Source organism: Desmodus rotundus, chromosome 2 (assembly GCF_022682495.2).
Source record: "Desmodus rotundus isolate HL8 chromosome 2, HLdesRot8A.1, whole genome shotgun sequence".
NCBI lineage: Eukaryota > Metazoa > Chordata > Mammalia > Chiroptera > Phyllostomidae > Desmodus > Desmodus rotundus.
In genome coordinates, this window is record NC_071388.1 from 124,171,693 (window position 1) to 124,198,312 (window position 26,620).

At 39.3% G+C, this 26,620-nt stretch overlaps 1 protein-coding gene across 4 annotated transcripts in view; it reads right to left on the minus strand.

The window, feature by feature from the left end:
• Positions 1–26,620, minus strand: part of NCKAP5 (NCK associated protein 5) — a 902,113-nt gene that overhangs the window by 88,028 nt on the left and 787,465 nt on the right. For all 4 annotated transcript variants that reach the window (XM_053918599.1, XM_053918602.1, XM_053918601.2 and 1 more), the window contains 2 exons: positions 25,831–26,008; positions 11,897–11,975 (listed from right to left, as the gene is read on the minus strand). In XM_053918599.1, coding sequence (XP_053774574.1) covers positions 11,897–11,975; positions 25,831–26,008 — 257 coding nt within the window. The remainder of the gene's footprint in view (positions 1–11,896; positions 11,976–25,830; positions 26,009–26,620) is intronic.

Below are 26,620 nucleotides of genomic sequence, written 5' to 3' on the forward strand. Positions count from 1 at the left end.
ATACATTATAAAGTATATTTATTTTTATATGTAGAATGTTTACCACTTTCTCTACTCATCAGTTCTCCTTGTATGTCTGACCTTCTTGCAATATTTTTTTTGTCTGCTGTGGAGAAAAAAATGTGTGACTTAACCATGGGGATATGTTCTGGGAAGTGTGTTGTTAGGTGATGTCATCCTTGTGATCTGTATTTTCTCTTAGATTTACTTCAGTATCTTTCCTTTATTTTTGGTGTGCTAGACATTTTTACCATGATGTGCCTGCATGTATGCAGATTTTATCACATTTTACCTAATGTATCTTAACTTTTCTTTCATGTTACCCACATCCTTGGTTCTCTGTGACACATTTTGCATAATGTTTCAAGTTCATCTCCTAGTTCACTAATTCTTCAGTGGTGATAAATGCAATATAACAACTTTTAATTGTTTTGAAGTTCTGTTGTACTCTTTTTTTGAAATCTGGTTGCTCATTATTTTTGTACTTTTGTAAACTTTCATTTCCATTTCTGTTTATTTAAATACATTAAATATTTTTATTTTATATTCTTTATTGGATAATTACCAACTCTGCAGTCTTTCCAGGACTCATTCTGTAGCTTTTTTTGTTTCTGGCTCTATTATGAAGTCATTTTTTCCCTTGTGTTTTTAGTGATTTTTCCGTTGTGAGTTAATTTTCCTTGGAATTTTGTCTGTATGTAAATTTAGAGTGGGTAACTCAAGAGAGGATTTGAGTTGAGTTTTGCCAGACTCCTGGGAGTACTGTCAATCTCAGTGTACATTAAAAAAAAAACTTTTATTATGATACATTTCAAATATTCTTAAGCCATGTAATGTGTCCTCATATACCCATTGCCCAGCTTTAAAATATTAATATTCTGCCATTCTTGTTTTATACATTCCTCCCCCCCAGTTTTTTCTCTGAAGTATTTAAAAAGCATAATTTGGACCATTTAAAGGTTTCAGGCTGGGGGATTCAGTGATCACACAGAGAGAGTGACTTAAGTCCATGACCCACATGAGTGTGAGCTAATGACTCAAAATCTTCAGGAAACACTTTTTCTTTCCTTTTTATTTTTTCCCAGCTGGAACAAAACTGAAGTGAGGCTGAGTCAAGAGATTATCCCCAGCACTCCCTCTGCAGGGCGGGTCTGTGGCCATTGCTCTTAGGAGTCCAGCTTTATGCTGAGTGAGGAAGGGGTGTTTTTGACCTAGCATCTCACTCTGCTCAGGCCCTGGGCTTTCACTGTGTCAACAGTTTAGTTCCTTACCACTAGGATCCAGGTAAGGTGACCAACCAACTATCCTGGTTCATCCCACTCTGAGGATGTGTTTCCCAGGATGTGGGACTTTTAGTGTTAAAACTGAGAAAGTCCTGGGTAGGGTGGGGCAGTTGGTCACTCCAGCTCAGACCCCCCACATACCACTTGGGTACATGCTGACTATATTACTCTCTCCCCTCTTGATTCAACCTTTCATGCTATACCTAGCTTCTGATGGATTGTAACTCAACCATGCATTTAAGGAAATATGTATATTTTTATATTATATTCTATACACTTAGAGGTACTGTTCTGTGAAGGGATTTTGAAATTCTCACTTGAAATATTGCCAGATAAAAGTATCTGAAGATTTACTTTTTAAAATTGAGCTCACGTTTAAAATGTATCAATTGTCACATTAAAAAAAATCTAGATTTTTGACCTCTGGTGAAAATACTTGGCTGGCTGCATAGGGCCAGGCCTCTCCTGTGGTGACATCTGGAACTGACGAGCAGCTGCTCCTCCCTTCCCCCCGCCCTGGGATGGGTTGTGTTCTATCCACTCCTCAAAATGCCCATCACTTATACAAGGTACATACATGCCCAGAAAGCCCAGCTCTTCTCGCCCACTGACGCTGGGCTTCTTTGAGTCTTCAACCCCCAGCCATGCAATCATTAGAGGGATCACTGGACACCAAAAAAGTAATCAACAAAGTACCTAGTCTATTTAGCATTCTTGGGTTTTTATTTAACTCTACTTGACAGCTGTAGACTAAGTGAGTTTGAATGCTGGCTCCATTCCATACTCGTCCCTTTGAGGGCATCCATTTCTTCATTGGTAAAGGGTGACCCTAGTTCCTAAACCGCATGGTGGATTGGGGGATAAAGCAAGGCAACACACACAAAATACTTTAGCCAGTGCCCAGCATAGAGAAAGCTCTGATTAGTATAACATTTATCATTGTCTTACTTCTTTTGAAATTTTCTGTCCCATTGGGTAGCTTTCTGCTTCAGGGGCTGAGGTACTCTGCTGTTCAACTCTGTTTTGACCCCCACCTATTTCTTATTATGCCATAGTCACACATACATTCTTATACTTAAAGTGAATTCATTGCTTTTTGCAAAATTGAGGGAATGGTACAAAAAGAGGTCTCTGTACAGCTATCTCAGACTCCCCAACTTTGCATTTTGAGCAATAGGCCTTGGGGAAGGACAAGCAAAACTTTTGTGTCTAATGAATCCACCTATTACCTGCTCGGTAGGCCCTTTCCCCTCCAGCACCTGTAATTCACACCATCCCTAGGGTTCATGTTAGCCTCTGCTCCTGGCAGCTGAGCTCCTGTCTGTAGGATGCCACCCTACCTTTACTAAACATCCAAAATCAGTACCCTGAGTACCCTGGCAAGAGAACGTACCCAGCCCATGCATGCTCCCTCCTTGGGGGCCTTGCTAGTACTAACCTGAGAAATGCTCTGATGCTATTTGCAACATGTGTTCTTCCCAGAGGCCATTGGAATTACAACAAGTGACTTGAGGACCCTCACCCACAGAAGTTACCAATGGACAGAATATCAGACACATCCTTGGAGCTTCCAAGAGGGATCTTTTGGGGCATGGAGCCCTTTGGGACCCTTATATAACCTGGCTGTCCATCCTTTCACAAAAATGCATGAGGTTAACACAGCACTCCACTGGTGAGGAAGCATGGTGACTAGCATATTCATTTGGCCCAAGGCTAAGAAAGAAACAATGAAAGTGTGCTTTTATTTTCAAAGTTTAGATGTGGTCAGCATAGTGACTAGATGGCCACTTCTTATCATGGCTTCCTTTACAAAATCTCCACAGTCTATTTATTCTCTGTAGAAAAAAGTTCAAACATCTAAGCTTGGCTTTCAAGGTTTCCATTACCCAGTTCCATTCTCCAAAACCAGCTCTATCTCTACCTCATCCTCAAAACCTACCCTCTGCTCTCGCTGTGCTCCTCTCTCACTGACTCACCTCTTCTACAATGTGCTGTGTTCTCACCTCCAGGCCTGTGCTCCTGCTCTTGTCCATTAGTTCAGAGACATCCCTTTCCCCTATACTGATGAATCTTACCCCTTATGATAGTGGCTCCCAAACTTTGACCAACATTAGGATCACTGTGGATCTTTAGAAAAATACAAATTCCTGGCTCCCATCCCTAGCCCTTGTGACTTAATTGTTATGGGGTGTTACCTGGGCACCAGCATTTTTAGAGGATTCTCAGGTGATTCTGATGTGTAGCAAAGTTTAGGAACCATTGGTATAAATGGCAAATGCTCTTAAACTTCAATATCTTAATCTCTCACTCTTGTCTTTTCCTTACAGATGAAAACCAGCATTTCAGCTTCACTAAATTTGGGCTCCACACCCTGCTCTGTGCACTCATGTGTATGCAGAGAACACGTCTGTCTTATCTGTGATCATGTGCTATCACAATTATCGGTTTGCCTCTCTGTCTCCCTGCTAGATACTCCCAGAGTGTCCTATGCATCCTGTGTCCCTAGTGTCTAACACAGGGCATGGCTAGTAGAAGGTGTGCAATATAGTCTTGTTGAGCTAAATAGAACTCAAATCTGTAAGAGCAGATAACTTCAGAGGAGTGAAAAAGTTATATTTTTAACTATAAGTCTACAATTTTCTATCCTTCATGAAAAATTAGAGGAAGAAAGTCAGTGACTAGAATTCAGTATGCTCACAAAATACAGAAACTGTGTTAAAGCCTGATCTTATGATTATGTCTGGTAGTTAGAGAAAAGCCCCACATAGGAGCATGCATGTTTGCAGATGGCAAAACCAGGAACCAGCCACAAAGGAATGAGAAACAAGGAGGATGGCTCAAAACGTTCCAAGCTTAGTGCACAGTAGATACTCAGTGGGTACATATCAAGTTGATACATAACTATTTCCCATCCTTGGTCAGAAGGAACCACATGATCCTGTTTGCATGGGTCCTGGCAGGCAGAGTTTATATTTCAGGCTGCCAAGATGCAAGGTTCCCCCTTTGGAGTCTGTCACTTGCAATTTTTAATGGAAATGCAGCCATGGTGGAAATTTCCTTGCCCAAGCTATTACTCTGTTGTAACTCTTAGATGTTACTTTGTATGTTGGGAAATGCAGAAATCATAGTCCTGGGAAGTATTAACATGAGATTGAAACTGTAAAACCACTCCATCCTATTCTTCATTCATAGCCATTATCATCCAAGTAGTTTTCAGTTTGGTGCCAGTCTGTTAGTAGTTAACAGGACATTATTTATGCAAGTTGTTATTGAGAACATTTGTACGTCCCACTCACATTGTGTTTTGGTCATTAATAGCTTACAATTAAGCCAAAATATGTCAGCACACCATTCAAAATGTGACATTTGATTCAAATATCCTTCCACTTAAAAAGCTGTGAAAGTCTGATTAACTTTCTGAGATATGCTTTGATTTCATTTTTAATATGAATGTCACTCCTGGTATGTTGAATTTCTAAACTTTTAAAATTTTCACAGTAGGGAAAATTAGTAATATTCTTGAAATAAGACAGCTAATTATCAAGGACTTTAATTGATTGGCAGCTACAGTACTAAAAGCCCTGCTGTCCTATTTGTTTTAATTTTCAAGAAATAAAAATTCTAAATGCATTGCATTCCACAGATTTATTTGAACCTCTGAACTTGGTAGGTGATCAACTATATATTTATTCATAAATATGGTGGTAGCAAACTAATACAAGTTTAATATATTTTCTCAAAAAGTTACTCAAGGTTAACTACAAATAGAGAACAGTGAGTGGTAGCTTGGATTATGCAAAACAGAAACTAAGCATTAATCATTGTATTTAAGTATATCTTTCCCAACAACTCTCCAAGTGTATTTCCCTATGGCTTCCTTAAATGACAGTAAAAACTTGTTTGTATTGGAGGATGGGCAGCAGGCTGAGATTGCTACATGTCTGCTAACATCCACTCTCCCTTTCTTCCAGGGTTAAGATGACTACCATTTTATTTTACTGGACACGTGGTCTCCTGCCAAAAAGTGTTTCCCATCCTATGTGACTAAGTACTGGCTAGTGATCTGTTAGCAGAAGGGATGGGTCAACTGCTGGGTCAACTGTTCTTAAAGGGATGAACCACATCCTTCCTCATCCCTTCTTCTCTCCTGCTGGTTGGAGAGTGAGCATCAGGGAAGGTTTCTCAACAGCCATCTTGAATCATGAAGTGACCTTGGGAATGAAAAGCATAGGAGGCAGAGGGACAAAATATGAAAAGCCTGGCACTGTCCTAGCAGCCTGGACCACCTCCCTCTGTACAGTTGTGTGTGAGAGCAAGGATTCCTATTCTTACTTAAACCACTGTCCTTGGGGGTTTCTTTCACTCCTGTCTAAGCCTAATGCTACTGATATGAATAATTAGGGAAATCCAGCCTGGACTATAAAAACAACTTTGGTCTGGGTAATTCAAACTGTATAATTCATATATGGATAATAACTGATGGCCATATTGTGTTAGGGCTTTAAAATTAATATAGTGGTTCCAGAGTTCCTTCTGTTCAGATGAGATAAACACCTAGGTCCTGTTTCTTGTTTCCCATGTAACTGGGGTACATGATTCAAGAGTCTGTGAGACCTTCCTTTTCCCCTGAAGAACCACAGCCACAGGCATCTGATATCAGCACAGGCCTTCCTTCCTCTGCTCGGTGGAGAAGCTGCTGCATTTGCTGACCTTCATTGAAATCCGGTGTACAGATTCCTTGACAATAACAGCTTATGAGTCATATGACTCTTTTATCCTTTCTGTCTCTACCAAACTCCAGACTGGGCACATTATTACCATGGATTAGATTCTTTATGGTTGGATGATAAAAGGTTACAAAAACAAAGTCTGTGTGTTACAGAGATAAAATGGCCACTGTACCTGTAATCCCAATCTCCTCTATTTGGCTGAGTTTAGCTTCAACTCACTTCTTAGTCTTCAGGCAGGCCATTTCTCAAAAGTAGGGTTATATGACAAATACCTTTTACACCTGACGCTGCTTCTTGTGCTGTTCATTGTCTTTCTTCTTCACCCTATAATTTGCCCAAACCAGTGATTTGAACACCTGAAACTTCAGTTCCAAAGAGTTCCTCTTAATAGAAGTAAAACTTTTCTGGAGTCTTTGTTGCAATGCAAATATGTGACACAATAAGGTACCTCTTTAACCCATTACTCCACTGGCATGAGTTAGTTTACTATATTAGCTAGCTAAAATCTAGGGGAGAAGAGGATAAGAAAATAAAACATCCTGGGAAAATACCAATAAGCTGGTGCATGGTCTGTTGTGAAAGTCAAAGGCAGGTACTTACTGAGCACCTACTACCCTCCTGCATAGTACATTAGCCACTGGCAGAGGCCACCTGGGGAGGAAAGGAGAACACTGGAAAGACCTTTTGGAGGCAATTCCTGGGGTAAGGAGGAGAGCACCAGAAACTTCACACCAAAGGACGCTGGAACCTCAGGGCTACACCCAATCCTTTGTCGTGCTCTCCTCTGGTGATAGGATCCACAAGGGTTCCATCCTAAGAAAGCAGGAGGACACCCAGCTGGAGAAACAGGTTTCATTAAGCCATGGGACACTGGGACATTTGCCTATAGAGCTATTGGACAGATTGCTTTTTGTAACTTTTTTTAGGTTTAGGAAAAATAACATGTATCCTTCACTTGATGAGCCTCCCATGCACCCTTATTTTCTTGGATATCCCTCAATTCAGCTTGGCTTCTTCCTCAAACTCTTCAAAAGAAATTTCTCCCCTTTACAGGAACTTCCAAATACTCTTAGGGGATTATTTTTGATACTACCACTGGGTTATGTTTTAATATGGGATAATGTTATTTTAATTCCTACTGATTATTTAGTTTTTATTTATAATTAGTATAATACATATGGGTGAATCCATTATACTAGTTAACTAACAAAAAAAGAACAATGAAAAGTATGGCAGTTGTGATCATTTGTGCTAACACTTCTCTTTTTAAGTATATTTTATTAATTATGCTATTACAATTGTCCCATTTTTTCTCTCCTTTATTCCCTTCCATCCTGCACCCCCATTCTACCAGCATTCTCCCCCTGCCACCCCCCACCTTAGTTCATGTCCATGGATCATATGTACAAGTTCTTTGGCTTCTCCATTTCTTATACTACTCTTAACCTCCCTCTATCTATTTTGTACCTACCATTTATGCTAATTATTCCCTGTACCTTTTCTCCCATTCTCCCTCTTCCCACTGATAACCCTCCATGTGATCTCTATTTCTGTGGTTCTGTTCCTGTTCTAGTTGTTTGCTTAGTTTGTTTTTGTTTTTGTTATCTTTTAGGTTCAGCTGTTGATAGTTATGAGCTTATTGTTATTTTACTGTTCACATTTTTGATCTTATTCTTTTTCTCAGATAAGTCCCTTTAACATTTCATATAATAAGAGCTTGGTGATGATGAATTCCTTTAACTTGATCTTATCTGGGGAGCACTTTATTTGCCCTTCCATTCTAAATGATAGCTTTGCTGGATAGACTAATCTTGGATGTAGGTCCTTGCCCTTCATGACTTGGAATATTTCTTTCCAGCCCCTTCTTGCCTGCAAGGTTTCTTTTGAGAAATCAGCTGATAGTCTAATGGGAACTCCTTTGTAGGCAACTGTCTCCTTTTCTCTTGCTACTTTTAAGATTCTCTCCTTATCTTTCATCTTGGGTAATGTAATAATGATGTGCCTTGGTGTGTACTTCCTTGGGTCCAAACTTTTTGGAACTCTCTGAGCTTCCTGGTCTTCCTGGAAGTGTATTTCCTTTGCCAGATTGGGGAAGTTCTCCTTCATTATGTTTTCAAATAAGTTTTTAATTTCTTGCTCTTGTTCTTCTCCTTCTGGAACCCCTATTATTTGGATGTTGGAACATTTAAAGTCATCCCAGAAGTTCCTAAGCCTCTCCTTATTTTTTTTAAATTTTTGTTTCTTCATTCTGTTCTGGTTGAATGTTTATTTCTTCCCTCTGCTCCAAATTGTTGATTTGAGTCCTGATTTCCTTCCCTTCACTCTTGGTTCCCTGTACATTTTCCTTTATTTCACTTTGCATAGCCTTCATTTTTTCCTCCATTTAGCGAACACACTCAACCATTTCTGTGAGCATCCTGATTACCAGTATTTTGAACTCTGTATCTGATAAGTTGGCTATCTCTTTATCACTTAGTTCTTTTTCTGGAGTTTTAATCTGTTCTTTTGTTTGGGCTGTATTTCTTTGTCTCAATGCACCTGTTATGTTGTAGGTGAGGAGCCTTAGGTATTCACCAGGGTGGGGGGACCCACGTTGTTATGTTGCAGGTGCTGTATGTAGGGGAGGGGTCCAAGAGGGAACAATGGTGCTTGTTCAACTATCTGCTAGCTTTCAGTCACTTCCCCCGCCACACACAAGTAAATTGGGCCCTTCTGGTGCTGATTCCTGGGTGGGTGGGTTTGTGTGTGTTCTAGGACCCTGCATGTCTCTCCAATGAACTCTCTTGTGAGGATGGGAGTTTCTCCCACCACTGCACCCCCACAAGTTTTTACAGCCAGAGCTTCTGAGGCTTTCTTTTCCCTGTGCTAGAACCCTGGGTTGCATGTCTGTCTTGATCCCCAGTTGTTCCTCCTGGTTTATCCCCATGCAAATGTGGGACCACTAGCCACTGCCTTGCCGTGAGTCTTCTCCACCCAGCTGCCCATCTCCACCCCTCCAACCATTCCGGGTGAGTGTTTCTTCTTTAACTCCTTGGTTGTCAGACTTCCATACAGTTCAATTTTCTGGCAGTTCTGGTTGTGTTTTGTTTTTAAATTTGTTGTTGTCATTCTTTTGGTTGTGTGAGGAGGCAAAGTGTATCTACCTATGCCTCCATCTTGGCCGGAAGTCGTCTAATACTTCTATTAGACTAGGATAGTCATTTGCTTATTGCTTATTAACATGGAATTCTGACATTTACTAGGGTAATTTTAAAGAAAAATCTCATTTTATTTAATTTATAAATCTTGAATTTCAATATACAGCAGGTTTAGTTAAGCACATTTTGTCTTGTAATCAACTAATAAAATTTTTATTAAACATAATTATTTTTAAATGACTGAAATGCAAACATTCAGATTCATAAATTTTCTGATTTTTCTGCTTTGTCAAAGACATTAGCTGATACTTGGTTAAAAGAAGAACACATTGAGATTTGCTTAGTTGCTATGATTGGAAATATTCTATGATTATAAAATATTGTGAGGACATGTGGCAATACTTAGTCTAGACCAAATGAAGACCAGTGGGATTATCAGAGTGCTAAAAATTATATTCTCAGTCCTTCTTGTAGAATAAAGATAACCACTTGACATGTTGAGTGTCATTCAGCCTTGAAATGGATGAACTTTTTAAAATGTTTGTGATGATCTTATTGATGGGTTAGCCCAGGAAACATTCTCAATACCATTCTTCCTAATACTTCAAGCCACACAGGCTAGAAAGCAACATGCTTTCCCTCCATCCTTTGCAGCTAGGATTGGCCTTATGATCCAGTTCTTACCAGTGACATGTAAGTTGGAGCTTCTGGGAGAGGGTTCTAGGGAGTTTATACTGTTCCTTATAGTTTGTGCTTTGAATGTGGGTGGGACACCTGGAGTGACAGAAATCAATTTGCAATCACAGGCAACAAGAATGAGGACAAAAAGCCAAAAGCTTTTAATAACATTGTTAAGTGGCTATACCTCTTTTGTTGCCTTCCTCCCAGACTCTTAATTAAACAAAATGATTAAATGACTTTATTACTTTAATAATGGCTAATTAGTTTTGTTGTTGTTGTTACTTGCAGCCAAGGCAGCTTATTCACATAGTCCTCTACCAGTTTGAGATGAGTCTACACTTATGTGAAGCCCAAGCCACCTCTCTGTCAGAAATATGGTTGAAATTCACCTTTGTGAGAGTAATCTAAAGCAGCACTTTCCAAAACAACCTTGTCTGATGATGGAAGTATTCACATAGATGATACAGAATACCTGGCCATTGAACACTTGAAAAGTGGCTAGTTGCAATTAAAAACATAATGTTTTAATTTTACATAGTTTAATTTAACTTGAAACTGACACAGTTACATGTAGCTACTGTCTATCATGTAGCTACAGATCAAAAGAATTGCTAGTCTACTAAAAAAACTTAGTTCTCTTGAAGAAAATGTAGCCTTTAAGTTTACATAGTTGTCTTAGGCCCAAGAACAACTCATTATGGAAAAATGATGACTCTGGGAGCTTCCCACAGTGTCATGTTTGAAGACTGTTAAACAACATTTTACTTGCTTATCAGCTAACTATGTAGAACTGCTACCAATTTAAGCATTTTACATTGACATCCATAACAAAGGATGTCTTTTTGGAATAATAATCTTATTCAGACTACACTCATTCAGCTTTGTCAAGACCTTTGTATTCCCAATTACCAATGAAAAGAATAAAAATGGTGTGCCAGTCTCATTAAGCTGTGGGGATAATAACTCTTTGAGATAAACTGTAAATTATGGTTTGCAGAAGACAGGGGGTGTCCTAGAAAATCAACTGCAAAGGGTAGCAACATGGTGCTAAGAGCAGTGTGACCCTGAGCGTTGGCAGCTGATGGTCCTCCAGTGAAAAGGCAAGAGCAGTGGATACTGATTATACCAGAAATCTATTGGGCTGCCATGTCCTAGAACATGGGATTTAAGACTATCTACTACACCCAAATGTGATTTGAAGAAATGAGTCCATCGTGCCTTGGCATGTTCCATAAATCTAAATAATCAGCAATCAGCATGCTTACATTCACAGCCTCTTTTAGAGTCCAAGGAAAAACTAACTCTGCAAGTGTGCAAGGTGGCAAGCAGAGCTTTCAAAGTCATCACCTCTTCCATCTCCTGGCGAGGGTCACAGTCACAGACAGTTACTCCATCATCAGTTGCTTCCTGGCTGCTGAAAACAGGTCAGCGAAGTCCCTTTGGTTGGGATCCTAAGCTCCTTCAAGCTAGGGTAATGCATAACTTTAAGAAATGGCTGACAAGCCAAACATTTCAGAGACAGGCCTATCTATAAACAGAGTTCTAACAGAGATAATAAAGAAAAGGAATTGAAGACTTTTGGCAAGCCACATGCACTTAATCCCTTTGGTTCTTTGGTGTAAAAATCATCCAATTAAAAACATTCAGTTTCAGAAAGCTGCCACCCCAATCTACATATCTAACAAATGGTAGTTGCACAAGGTGCTTCTTGAAACAATTACCAGAGAAACTGGATCGATTCGAAACTGATTTTCTTCTCAGAGAACTATTATTTATACTCAATATTATTCCCATGTTATATTGACAAGTACTCACTTCTCATTAGTTTGCTTTGCGATTCCTTTGCAAACACCTATGTTTTCTTCATAGGTTCTGCTTTGACTCACTTATTTTATAGTAGCTTCCAATGTCTAAGAAGACAAAGGTAACCCATGTGTGAGAAGTTAAGACCCAGTCTTGACAGTGGGAGGCATAAGACATGGTCTAGAGGAACACATTGTGTCTGAAAGAAGCTCTCAAGTAGAAAATATTTCAGCTAAAGATCTACCAAGACACAAATTCTTACCTATGATGTGGCTCTGAAATGCAGAATCTATGACTGTATCTTCTTCATCCTCTTGCAGGTTTTCATTTGTCTCTTTTATCTGCAGCAACAAAAAATTACTATAAGCTCTTATTCATTATGTTAAATAGGCCTTTTGCCACCCTCATAATAATGGCTGATTCCATAACATGTATGTGTATGTGTGTATATATGTAACACACATATACTTTCTTCATTCCACTTTTCCTCGTTCTATCACTTGGCTTTATTACAAGTTTTAATTATAAGAGCGTATTTGCCAAAATATAACCCTAGCTCTAAAAATAAGGACTTATAGGGCACCTAATTCCACATAAGATTTTGGAGATAACAACTTTGGTTTTAATATTTAATAAGGTCAGTAACACGGAGCTCTAAGGAAAAAAATTAAAGTCTAAGAAAATATAATTCCTCCAGAGTCAGTGACTTCCACTACAAATTTTAATAAGAGTAAAGAAATATACTTAGATAACCTGACCCTTTCCTACACTATTACTAAGAAAATGATATGATATTTTTTGTTCTTTCTACAATGAAACATGAAGTGACTATGATGTGTGCTCCATGAACTAGAGTAGCAGTACAATTACCTAGAATTTTCAGGTCAAAAACATTTCCTTTATAGTTCAGTTGGAATATCCAGATGCTGAATGGTGTAGAATCAAATGGAACTCTAGAGAGGATCTAATAACATTACAGTATTTTACAAATGAAAATTCTGAGATCCAGCAAGTTTCCTTAAACATATTTTAAGTGGCAACACTGGAACTAAAACCTAGGTCTGCCTTCCCAATCTAGTAGCACCAGTAATATTAAGAGTATCAACAGTATCAACAATGATAAAAGCAGCAAACTACTCTATACTATGTATGGGATGCTGACTAAGATATTCACACCCATGATTTCATAGTCCTCACAACAACAGGAGGAGAAAGGTGCTATTTGTTAGATCCATTTTTGAGAGAAGGACCCTGGAGAAACAGACAAGATGAGTAAATTATACAAGTGATGGGACCAAGATTCAAATACAGCAAACCTAGCTTGAGATTTGTGTTTATTTGGGTGTACTCTGTTATTCTCAAAGCTCTGTTTGAGTATGACAGTGTAGACTTGGCCTCAATATCAAGTCTATGGTCCTGGATAGAATGACCTGAAAAAGCTTTTTAAAAATGCATCCCTGCCAGTCACCTGGGGAGCCAATAATAACAAGGTGAACTATGCACTGAATGCAATGGGGGTCCCGTTCAGGCACATACATTAGAGGATGCGGTTGTCGGTAGATTTGCTCAGGGGCTCAAGTTGAATGCCAAGAAACTCTTATTTTATATTCATGATGTAGAAAGTCATATGGTTGCATACTGACCTTGAGCTGAATTTAGCTTTTTACTTTTTACCTCCTATTTTCATATTTAATGAAATAAGAACAATTATTTACATTTTATGACTATAGTTCTAATATTACATTGTAATTGGTGCTTAATCTGTGCATGCTGAGAGCCAGGAGATGTCAAAGTCAAGAGAGTATGTGGATGGCCAGTCAACCTCACAAGAGATTGTTAGGGGTTGGACGTCCAGAGGCCATGTTTCATCACTTTCCCATCCGCTGTCTACTCTGCAGGTACTTCCCTGATTGTTAGCTCCTCCAGAGGAAGAAAGTTAGGAAACTGGGGTAAAAGCTTTCCTTAATGAGCTCTGCTTCAAGTAGTGCACATTTATGGATGGCAGAGAGGAAAGTATTATGAGCATTAGTGAGGTTAGCATGTTACTTATTTGCCTTCCACAGTTCATTAAGCTCAGTGATCTGTTTGTGGCAAGGATACCAAAAGACTTACTGAGGAAGACATTACCCAAACACCTTAATTTCCATAAGCAATCCAACAACAGCCTTTTCTCTTCATTTATAGAAACATCAAGGAAATTTGCTTATATGTTCAGCCCATACCAACTCTTAATGGCAATATGTTCCATATTTTCCTCCACCTGTTATGTAAGATAGCATTTCCTTTAGGTTTTTCTAAATTGACCCATTTTCAACTTAAAGGCGTGCCCTGCTAACCTAACTGCTGGAATGTGGGTAATTCATCTCCATCAGCCTATGAAACTCTAAATTAAAGAATCTAAAAATTAGAAGAAGATCATCATTTTACAGATTTTAAAGAAGGGCTCAAAGAGGGTTAGTGACCTGTTCAAGGGCACACAGGATTTCAGTTTTGGAGTGGGCGCTCCTTATCCCTATTCATTGCTGTAATTCACTTTTCAGAGTACACCATGTTGTTAGAGGCATTCTTTCCAGACCTTCCCAAGAATTACTACATTTTTCTTCATGTCTGGCAGTTAGATGTTTTGGCAGTAATCCAAGTATACATAAACCACAACTTTATTTAGGAGTAGCAATGATTTTCACTATTGTGTGTGTTCCTGGGGGGGGGTGTATATAACTGACCTGCTTCCCTTCCCTACTTTCCTTTCTGTGAAACTTACCATCATCTTTCTCCAGGTATCATATTTAAGAAAGAAAACAGAAGCCACCATGTAGTCCTACTTGTCAGCTCCTTTTCAGAACCTTTCTAGGACTTTATGTGCTTAACAGCAAATACTAAATGTAGTCTCTAAGGATTTATCAGAGAAAGTGGGCTTGGAGACAAGACCACTAGTTCTTTCATCTCTCCTGGGCTAATGACCCATGAGGAGCAGATGACTCATGAGGGACTTTTCAATTTAAAGGAGATGGATGAAGACTTAGCAACAGAATGTAAAATGGGTGAATGTCTTAGAATGGCCTACCTGTTGACCCTATCCATACAGATAGATTGCTATGTAAAGTGGTGAGTAATTAAAAAATCCATTTGCCTATGGCAATAAGGGGCATAATTTATACTGGCAGCAGACTCCCTTTGCTAATTACATTTTTCATAGGCTGAAATTAACATAAATTTTCATTCTTGATTACATAGTACTTGCGTGTTGAGAGGCTGTGGGAAGTTTCCTGGGGGAAGGGGCTGTCCACTCAAGCTTTAAAATTTGCTGAAGATAGACACAAGTGGAACGATCTTCACATGGCACAGCATTTCAAAGATGGGAGTGGTCACAAAACCAAGACGTTTGGCTCAGAAAAGAAAGGTGGTTAGAGCTTTAGATTTTCTCAGCCACTGCTCTACCAGGAACTGATATAAATCAGTAATATCGCTTTTGGTAAGAAGTAGCAGGTTATTCACAGGTAATAACTATGGGCTGTTTTTGGCTTAAGTTTGTTGTCAGTACTTTGGGAACCTTCTACTAGTGCATTTCCAACTCTTGCCCACCTTTTGAGCTCAGTTGTAGTTAAGAACTGTACCAAATATAAGTCTATAACAGGTGACTATTAAATATCATTGAACCCATTATATTCTGTTAATCCCTATCATTAGAAAAGGCAAGGAGGAATGAGCTTACAAAGGACACAGGAGGGAAAAGGGAGAAAATAATTAACCACTGGTCAATATACATACATACTTTCAGAATTAAACCCAATATTTGGGGATGCCCTTCATTTGGAATTCTGAATATATTTCTTCTGTGAATCATCCAAACCCTAAAGTTTTCCCATTTGCATGTTAAAGCCCATTGAAAAGGGAAAAACACACAATGAACCTAGGTGAGACAGGAAGTGATCTTTGCAGGCAGGACTCTTAGAAGGCAATGCCTTTAGAAAGGATAGTCATTTAGAAAAACTTTTCAGGAGGAGAGCAAAATATGCATGTTTATTAGCATCAAAATAGCATTTAGAATAGGATTGTTCAATTAAGAATGTTGAAATTATAACATTTTGAAGAACTTAATAAGATGATAAATTGTACTATTTTGAGCTATTTTATCACTATTAGATCATTTTAATGGGATAATACTTGAGGCTTTTTTATTAGCATATGTGATTTTTTTCAGACCATGTGACAGTAGGTGAAGAGAATATGAAATAATTTAAGTTAAAATACTCATTAACATGGTCATCCCTTTCCACTGCCTGATGAAGTATATGATCTTGTTAATTTCACTATCGGTTTTTATTTTGTCCAGTGATAGGAGGCTGGAACTCTCTTTCTTTGAGACTTCTCATTTTAGAAAGTTATCTAAATCTACAGGAAAGGACTTACAACATGTAGCAAGCAGAGTGCATTTCTTTCTGAATTATCTTTTCTGGGGATGCCTTTTCTCGTCTTATAATGATTTTATATAATTTAAATAAAAGTACAAAGTAACATGGTCCATGTCTAAATTACACAAAATTAGAGCTAAGTGGACTGTAAATAATGGCATAAATGGGGGCATAGCCTTTAATTAAGGTTTTTAAAGGAGAAAAAGCTTTATTTCAGCAAAGCATTAATGGGAGTTTTACACATGCTGGACTGTATCTAGCAATCCTGAAAATGGACATACAGTTACTAGTGAACTAAATGGAGGTCTGCTACATCCACAGATTTGTAATAGGTATGGAAATAATCTTTCTATTATCATCACTGTAGTTTAAAATAATTATAATGCCTTAGGACCCTCATAATTAAATATAGTCTTAGTTTGTAAAAGGCAAGGGATAGCGGCATATTAAATTATAAGGTTTTTAATGGTTTTATTCAGGGAAAAAGTGTGCCATGTAATGCATTATATGCAGCTGTTGTTTCCATCCAAAATAACTACTATCAGAAGAATTCTTTGCAACACACTTTGAAATAAGCAGAGAGCAAATTTACCTTGAGCCCTAGTGGGGGGAAATTCCTTTAAACTCTGAATTTTAAAAGGTACGTGGGTATTCACATCAATGTGCCATGGCATTAGAATATATCTTATTTTGCATCTAATCTCCTTCCTATATGGGCTGATAACATATAATAAAATAGGTTTTTCAGTGCTATTCGTGTACTAGTCCCAATGGAGACTATGGCAACGTCCGTTCTGCAATCAGTAATTTTAGCCCAAAACACACCGATGATTATGGAGATGAAATGAAAACCATTGCATTTTACATTAAAAAAATGACTAGCTGGTCAGCTATCCAGGTTAATAGCATTCCTCTGTATGGGAAAGCTTCCCAGCATGACTAATTTTGTCTTGCAGCTAACTGGAGAAATTAGCATATCCCTACTGATTATGTATACATGGGGTGTTTAGGGAATCTCTGTACTTCACAGAAAATAATAAGACTGTTTCCTGCAGTTATTCTGGAAGGACCCAAGGATACCTCTCACTACACTGTGAAAGACTGTGGGGGAGATAGGACAAGTGTGACAAATTGCTTTACATTAGGAAGCAATGAGAAAGCAAAAATAAAATTGTAAAAGAAAAGCAGAGGGTTTTTTTGTTTTTTTAGGGACTTCTGTATAGTGAAGATATACTCTCTGCTGTCAGAACCATATTGAATGGGCACAGTTAAATTGAGTGTGCCTGATAAGGGCTCTGCCAGGCTATCAAAGTTTTAGATCAGTTAGACTGAAGTTCTGGCATACTGCACATTTCCAGACATCGTTCATTCTCCCTGCTTCCTTACATGGCACAAGGGCAGCCTTTGATATGCTTATAATTTGCGGTTTTATAATGCAGGGCGCATCTACATTTTCACAGGAGAGATGATTACAGTGGAAATCAAGGGTCAAATGGGGGGAAATAGAAAAAAAAAAAACTTGCAAGGAGCATAGTCTGAACATGATTCCAGAGTTTTCTTTTTTAAAAGCCTTGTGTCTCTTTAGAGTCAAGAGCTTTTGAAAAAAAAATAAATATAATTAATCTCAAATTGCAGTATGTCTGTGAAACTCTAAGGAACCCTAAAACATCAGTAAGCCATTAAATTAATAATTAATAACTACTAATGCCAATCATGATTACTTATAGAACCTCATCTATTTTTGAATTACTCTAGCAAAAATGTGTTATCATGTCACATTTTAAGTTTTCCTTAAGAAAATGATAGCGGGTTAAGGAAGATGGCGGCGAGATAGGTGGGAGCGGAGTCCACTTCCCCTCAACGCCAGTGAAATACCTAGCTGATCTGAGGAGCAGAGCAAACAGCCAACAGTATTCCAGCATATATGAAGATCGGAGACCAAAGATAGAGGACATTGAAAAATCAGATGGTAAGAAGAGTGCTAAAGGACAATAAGGTGCCTGGGACCAGCTCGGGGACCAGGGCAGCTGAAGCCCCTGCTCAGGCGCAGGGTCTGCTGCAGGATTCTTGGGAGAGAGCCAAGCTGGGCTGTGTGAGCAGCCAGGTGCTTGTTTGGACCAGGAGGGTTGAATAGGAAGAATTTCTCAAAAAGGAAAAGAAAACAGTGACACTCAGCAGCTAGTTAGAGAACTCTCCACAGCAGCTGCGGCCTCTGGTGTGCCTCCCCCCTCAGCCCCTGGACTGTGAACGCAGAAAAGCAGCCCCAGTGCTCACCTGAAGCCCGGCTGGCGCACACCCAGATTAGCGGACTGGGGGCCCACAACTGAAACTCCGGGTAAGCGCGCCATGATAAGCGGTCTGGCTGCCTGGGCGCCAGACCCAAAGTGCCCCAGTGGGTGTGTATCCCAATCAGTGGCCTGGGGCCCACACCTGAAACCCCGGGTGGGCCAGCACCCTGTAAGCAGCCCGTCAGCCTGGGCGCACAGACAAAAAGCTCTTGGGTGGGTGCGCACACCTAAAACCCCGGCTGGGTGCCCACACCTGAAACCTTGGGTGGGTGCTCAACCGAACCAGTGACTGGCTGCCCCCACACACAGACGCAAAGCAGGGGATCAAGCAGCCAACCCAGGACCAAAGCTGAGATCAGCCACACAACCCGATGAACACCCTGGCTGCCTGCAGGCAACCACACCCAAAGCACCAGTTCTGAAAAACTCCTACCCAGCCCATGCGCTCAGAACCCTGCAGGGCCTACTGGCTCTCTAGGAGGAAGGCAGAACGCCCAGCAGAGGGGAGCTGCAGGGCTAGAGGAGACTGCATTCCCCGGAAAGACTCAACCCAGTAGGGGGCTGAACTACCCCTTAGCAGCACCAAGAGCCCCTAGCATGTAAGACAGCAAAGAGTAAGAAGGTGGAATGTGAGTTGCCCCTAACTGGTGCAACTCAAGGACAGCACAGCTGGTGAACTAAAGGCCTAGTGGGGACCAGAAGGACCCAGAGGAACTAGACTGAAGGCTGAACAACAGTGAAGAGTGTGGCTCAGGAAGGGAGAAAAGTGAAACCAATCCTTCCAACCACCCCCTCCCATTCCCACAGACAGGAAGACCAGCAGAACTAACCTGACTGGTTTAAAGCCAGCAGAAGACATTTTTTTTCTTCTTCTTCTTTCCTCCTTTCCCCCTGAATTTCTTCTTCCTTTCTGTCCTTCTTTTTTTTTTTATTCCTTCTTCCTTCCATCCTTTACCTTTTTTATTCCTTCTTCCTGCCTTCTTTTATTTACTCTTTTGTTTTAATTTTTGTTAAAATTCCTTCCTATCGTGCCTCTGATCTTTCTTTATTCCTTCTTCCTTCCTTCCTTTCCTTTTCTATTCCCTTTTTCCCTCCTTCCCTTCTTCTTTTTTTTTTTTTTTTTGCCCCCTTCCTCTTTTTCCCACAGATGAGACAAGAAAACCTGGAGTGCTGAAAAGACCAGAGTTAGACCATGTTACACCCATAAATGTCAGCTCAAGACCAGTGAGCACAAGAGATTAAGGAGACAGCACCACTGAATCCCGCTGGCATTCTACCATAGAAGTTCATACCATAAACCCAGGGAGTCAGAATAGATCAATTTAAGAAGCAGAGGCTAACAAGAACAGTCTCACAAACAATGGGAAGACAAAGAAACAATCCCCAAATGAAAGGAAAGGAGGAAGCCTCAAAAATAATGCTAACTGAAAAAGAGGCAAGTCAACTATCAGATACTGAGTTCAAAGCAATGGTTATCAGGAAGCTCACTGAGCTCTCTGAGCTCAAAGAGAACTACCAGAAACTACAGGGAAACTACAATGAATTCACTACAAACTATATCAACATGAAAAAGGAAATAGAAACTATCAACAAGGGCCAAGAGGAAATGAAGAATACAATTTCTGAATTGAAGAACACAGTAGAAGGAATCAAAAGAAGACTTGAAGAAGCAGAGGATCGGATCAGCAAGCTGGAGGACAAAGAAGAAAAAAACACCCAGAAAGAGCAAGAAAAGGAAAGGAGGCTCAGAAAGAATGAAGAGATAATAAGGGAAATGCAGTACAACATGAAATGTAACAATATTCATATAATAGGAATACCAGAAGGAGAAGAAGAGCAAGGGATACAAAACTTGTTTGAAAAAGTAATGATGGAAAATTTCCCTAATCTGAGGAGAGAAAAATTCACCCAAATCCAGGAAACACACAGAGTCCCAAGCAAGAGGAACCCAAAGAGGCCCACTGCAAGACACATCATAATTAAAATGGCAAAATTCCAAGACAAAGAGAGGATCTTAAAGGCAGCAAGGGAGAAACAGGAAGTAACATACAAGGGAGCCCCAATAAGGTTAGCAACTGACTTCTCAATGGAAACGCTCCATGCCAGAAGAGAATGGCAAAAAATATTCCAAATAATGAGAACCAGAGGCCTGCAACCAAGACTACTTTACCCAGCAAGGCTCTCAATCAACATAGAAGGCCAAATAAAGAGTTTCCCAGACAAAAGAAGTCTAAAAGAATACACTTCCACCAAACCAGCTCTGCAAGAGATGCTAAAGGGACTGCTTTAAGGAAAGGAAGGAAAAGAGAAAGAGAGAGGAACACAGTTAGAAAAAAATGGCAATGAATAACTACCTATCAATAATAACCTTAAACGTGAATGGATTAAATGCTCCAATCAAAAGACATAGAATAGCTGAATGGATAAGAAAACATGACCCACACATATGCTGCCTACAAGAGACCCATCTCAGGACAAAAGACTTACACAGACTGAAAGTGAAGGGCTGGAAACGAATTTTCCAAGCAAACGGACAGGAAAAAAAAGCAGGGGTAGCAATATTCATATCAGACAAAATAGACTTCCAAAGAAGGCCCATAAAGAGAGACCCAGAAACTTACTTCATAATACTCAAAGGAAGAATCCACCAAGAAGACATTAACATTGTAAATATATATGCACCCAACATAGGAGCACCCAAATACATAAAGAAAATCTTGGAGGACTTCAAGAAAGATATTGATAACAACACAATTATAGTAGGGGACTTTAACACCCCACTATCAAAAATGGACAGGTCTTCCAAACAAAAGATCAACAAAGATATTGTGTCACTTAACAATACCCTAGAGGAAATGGACTTAACTGATATATATAGAGCTTTTCATCCCAAAGAAGCAAAATACACATTCTTTTCAAGTGTACATGGAACTTTTTTTCAAAGATAGACCACATGATAGGACACAAAGCAAGCCTCAACCAATTCAAGAAAATTGAAATCATATCAAGCATTTTCTCTGACCACAAGGAACTGAAACTAGAAACCAACCCGAAAGGAAAAAAACCCAAACACTCAAAATCATGGAGACTGAATAGCATGCTATTAAACAATGAATGGGTCAAGAACGAGATTAGGGAAGAAATCAAAAAGTTCCTGGAAACAAATGAAAATGAACTCACAACAACCCAAAACCTATGGGACACAGCAAAGGCAGTCCTGAGAGGGAAGTTCATAGCAATACAGGCCTACCTTAAGAAGATAGAAACATTTCAAACAAACAACCTAACCCTACGCCTACAAGAACTGGAGGAACAACAACAAAGACAGCCCAGAGCAAGCAGAAGGAAGGAAATAACCAAGATCAGAGCAGAGTTAAATGACATAGAGACTAAAAGCACAATTCTTAGGATCAATGAATCCAGGAGCTAGTTCTTTGAAAAGATAAACAAAATCGACAAGCCTTTAAGTAGGCTCATCAAGAAGAAAAGAGAGAGGATCCAAATAAACATAATTAAAAATCAAAGAGGAGAGATTACAACTGATACCACAGAAATACAAAGGATTGTAAGAAATTACTACGAAGAACTGTATGCCAAGAAATTTGAAAACCTAGATGAAATGGACACATTTCTAGAAAAATATAATCTTCCAAAACTGAATGAAGAAGAAGCAGAAAACCTGAACAGACCAATAACAGCAGACGAAATTAAAGCAGTCATCAAAAAACTCCCAACACACAAAAGCCCTGGACCAGATGGTTTCACAGGAGAATTCTACAAAGCGTTTAAGGAAGAGCTAACCCCTATCCCTCACAGACTATTCAAAAAAATCCAAACTGATGGAAGACTCCCAAACTCTTTTTATGAAGCCAGCATCATCCTAATCCCAAAACCAGATAAAGACACAACGAAGAAAGAAAACTTCAGGCCAATATCGCTGATGAACAGAGACGCTAAAATTCTCAACAAAATATTGGCAAACCGCATCCAGCAATGCATTAAAAAGATCATCCACCATGACCAAGTGGGATTCATCCCAGGGATGCAAGGATGGTACAATATTCACAAATCAATAAACATAATATATCACATCAACAACAGCAAAGACAAAAATCACATGATCATATCAATAGGTGCGGAAAAAGCATTTGATAAGATACAGCACCCATTTCTGATAAAAACACTCAGCAACATGGGAATACAGGGTGCATTCCTCAACATAATAAAGGCCATATATGAGAGACCTACAGCCAACATCATACTCAATGGACAAAAACTTAGAGCTTTCCCACTAAGATCAGGAACAAGACAAGGATGCCCTCTCTCATCACTCCTATTCAACATAGTATTGGAAGTCCTAGCCACAGCAATCAGACAAGAAAAAGCAATGAAAGGCATCCAAATTGGAAAGGAGGAAATGAAACTGTCACTGTTTGCAGATGAGATGATAGTGTACATGGAAAATCCTATAGACTCCACCAAAAAACTACTCGACCCAATAAATGAATTTGGCAAAACAGCTGGATACAAAGTCAATACTCAGAAATCAAAGGCATTCCTGTACACCAACAACGAAACTGCAGAAACAGAAATCAGGAACAAAATCCCATTTGATATAGCAACAAGAAAAATAAAGTACCTAGGAATAAACCTAACCAAGGAGGTAAAAGACCTGGACTCAGAAAACTACACAACACTGAAGAAAGAAATGAAGGAAGACACAAACAAATGGAAGCATGTACCATGCTCATGGATTGGAAGAATTAACATCATCAAAATGGCCATACTACCCCAAGCGATCTATAGATTCAATGCAATCCCTATTAGAGTACCCATGACATATTTCACAGATATAGAACAAACATTTCAGAAATTTATATGGAACCATAAACGACCCCGAATAGTTGCAGCAATTTTGAGAAAGAAGAACAAAGCAGGAGGGATCACAATACCTGATATCAAACTGTATTACAAGGCCACTGTAATCAAAACAGCCTGGTACTGGCATCAAAACAGGCACATAGACCAATGGAACAGAACAGAGAGCCCAGAAATAAACTCAAGTCTCTATGGTCAATTAATATTTGACAAAGGAGGCAGGAGCATAAAATGGAGCAAAAACAGCCTCTTCAACAGATGGTGTTGGGAGATCTGGACAGCTATGTGCAAAAAAAATGAAACTCGATCACCAACTTACGCCATTCACAAAAATAAACTCAAGGTGGATAAAAGACTTAAATATAAGTTGTAACACCATAAAAGTCCTTGAGGAAAACATAGGCAGGAAAATCTCAGACATTCCACTTAGCCACATCCTCACAGACATGTCCCCTAAAGCAAGGGACATAAAGGAAAGAATAAACAAGTGGGACCTCATCAAATTTAAAAGCTTCTGCCTGCCTAAAGAAAACAGCACCAAATTACAAAGAGAACCAACAGTATGGGAAAACATATTTGCTAATGATACCTCAGACAAGGGCCTGATCTCCAAAATATATAAAGAACTCACACGACTCCACTCCAGGAAGACAAACAACCCAATTAAAAAATGGACAAAGGACTTGAACAGACACTTCTCCAAGGAAGACATACAGAGGGCCCAGAGACACATGAAAAGATGCTCAACATCACTAGCCATCAGAGAGATGCAAATTAAAACCACATTGAGGTACCATCTCACACCAGTCAGACTGGCCAACATAAACAAATCCACAAACAAATGTTGGAGAGGATGCTGAGAAAAGGGAACCCTAGTGCACTGTTGGTAGGAATGCAGACTGGTGAGGCCACTGTGGAAAACAATATGGAATTTCCTCAGAAAACTAAAAATGAAACTGCCCTTTGACCCAGCAATTCCGGTGCTGGGATTATACCCCAAGAACCCTGAAACACCAATCCAAAAGAACCTATGCACCCCAATGTTCATAGCAGCACAATTTACAATAGCCAAGTACTGGAAGCAACCTAAGTGTACATCAGCAAATGAGTGGATCCAAAAACCATGGCATATTTACACAATGGAATTCTATGCAGCAGAGAGAAAGAAGGAGCTTATACCCTTTGCAACAGCATGGATGGAACTGGAGAGCCTTATGCTAAGTGAAATAAGCCAGGCAGTGAGGGACAAATACCATATGATTTCACCTTTAACTGGAACATAATCAATAGAAGAAAAAAGCAAACAAAAAATAACCAGAGACATTAAAGTTAAGAACAATCTAACAATAGCCGGGGGGAAGTGGGGTGGGTACAGTGGGAAGAGGGGATTTCAGGAACTACTATAAAGGACACATGGACAAAATCAAGGGGGAGGGTGGAGGTGGGGGAGGGAGGTGGGTTCAGCTGGGGTGGGGTGGAGGAATGGGGAGAAAAGGCATACAACTGTAATTGAATAACAATAAAAAAGTAAAAAAAGGAAAATGATAGCATGTATTATATTTTACAATCTATTTTATAAGAGCATAAAAATATATGGATACGGTCAGTAATTCTGTGAAGAGAATTTTTTTTGTTTAACTGCTTTAAAGGTTACAGAAAGAAACATTGAACATAACCAAATCAATTATGCAAGAACAGAAAGAATATAAAGAGAATAAGTGCAGTTTAAGATAATTTTAAAACAAAAATATTATTTGAAACTGGTACACCCTGGGAAAATATAAAAATGTCCTTTTATTTTTTAAGTATATTTTATTGATTATGCTATTACGGTTGTCTCATTTTCCTCTCCCCTTTATCCCCCTCTGCCCTGTAACCCCCTCTTCCTCCAGCATTCCCTCCCTGTTAGTTCCTGTCTATGGATCATACACATAAGTTCTTTGGCTTCTCCATTTCCTATACTTTTCTTAAGCTCCCCCTATCTATTTTGTGCCTACCAATTATGCTTCTTATTCCCTGTATCTTTTCCCCCAATTGTTCCCCTCCCCCTCCTTTTAAAAAGGAAATTACCCCCTTGGTTCTGAAATTCTCAATTAAAAAAATTCTAGGGAGTCAAGTTCCAGAAAGGATTTCTCAGTCTTAACACCTTCTCTTTGGTACATATAACTTCCAGCAAAATAAAAAAAAATGCTTAAATCAAATCATATAAATAGTCAATATCCCTTTAAATAGTTCAGCACTTTTATTTTTTACAATGATATTCACTCCTTCTTGTGTTGCTGGAAATGATGGAAATAATCATCAAAACAGAGTCCCAGCACCAGGGTATAATTTTCCTATGACTCCAGCAGACTCATCTGCCTGCACTGTGATTACGCAGTCCTTCTGAAGAGAGCTAAAAAAGCAGCATCACTGAAGGGGCCAGGCCTGCTCGCCCCCCAGCTGCCATCTCTCGTTTATAGTTGTCACCAAGCTTTCCCTCTTTTTTTCTCTTGCTTTAACTTTCTCTTTACCCCATAATGTCTTGCCCACATATTTTCATCAAGGGGGAGAAAGAACCCAAACCAGCCTGTCAGAGAATCTAACAGTTGATACCAGGAGGACGGTGGAGCACTTACCAGGGACCCTTTCAGTATTTCCCCCTCGGCTTTGGTTCTGATGTTTTTCTTGTGGTTTCCTTGAGCGCAGATAGAGCTGCTGGTGAGACAGGAGCCCTGGGAGCTGCCCTTTAACACACTCCTGCAGGAAACATTATTTGATCCACTTTCTGTCTGGTGAGCTGCTCTCTTATCAACTCTGCAGGTAGAAAGTGATTCCCCTGATAAATTACACTGCTCTTCTTCAATCACTCTATTCTTCCCAATTCTTTAATATTTAAAGAAACCTCCACATACCTCTTTGTCTTTAACCCTTTGAGTGATAGTGTCTCTCAATGGCCTTGATCAAATCTTTATCTGATATTCCAGGAATGTCAACTTAGATTTGATAAAATAATCCTTTATTTTTATTCTATGACTGCTTGTGAGATGGGGGAGCAGTAAAAACCACTGAAAAGTGATTGCTAACTGCATTTCTGACTTAATATCAGCAGGAAATGTAATTTCCTGTGGAAGTTTCTCAGTATACTTTTGCTTAGTAAAAGCATACTTTAGAATGTGTGTTTAATTTGCTTCCATTTCATGCCATGTGGGTACATTCATGGGTCCTAGTATAGGCTGAATTTCTTTCAACCTTAATAAAACTTACCATTCTTTAATTTCAGAGACCATTGGTTTGGTTAACAAAGTAACATGGACTAAATTATCATTTTATTGCTAACTTTTATTTCATTGTTTAAATTTTGGCTAATGTATAAAATACTGTTATCGTGCATTTCTGCTTTTATGAAAAACATGCTTGGCTGGCATT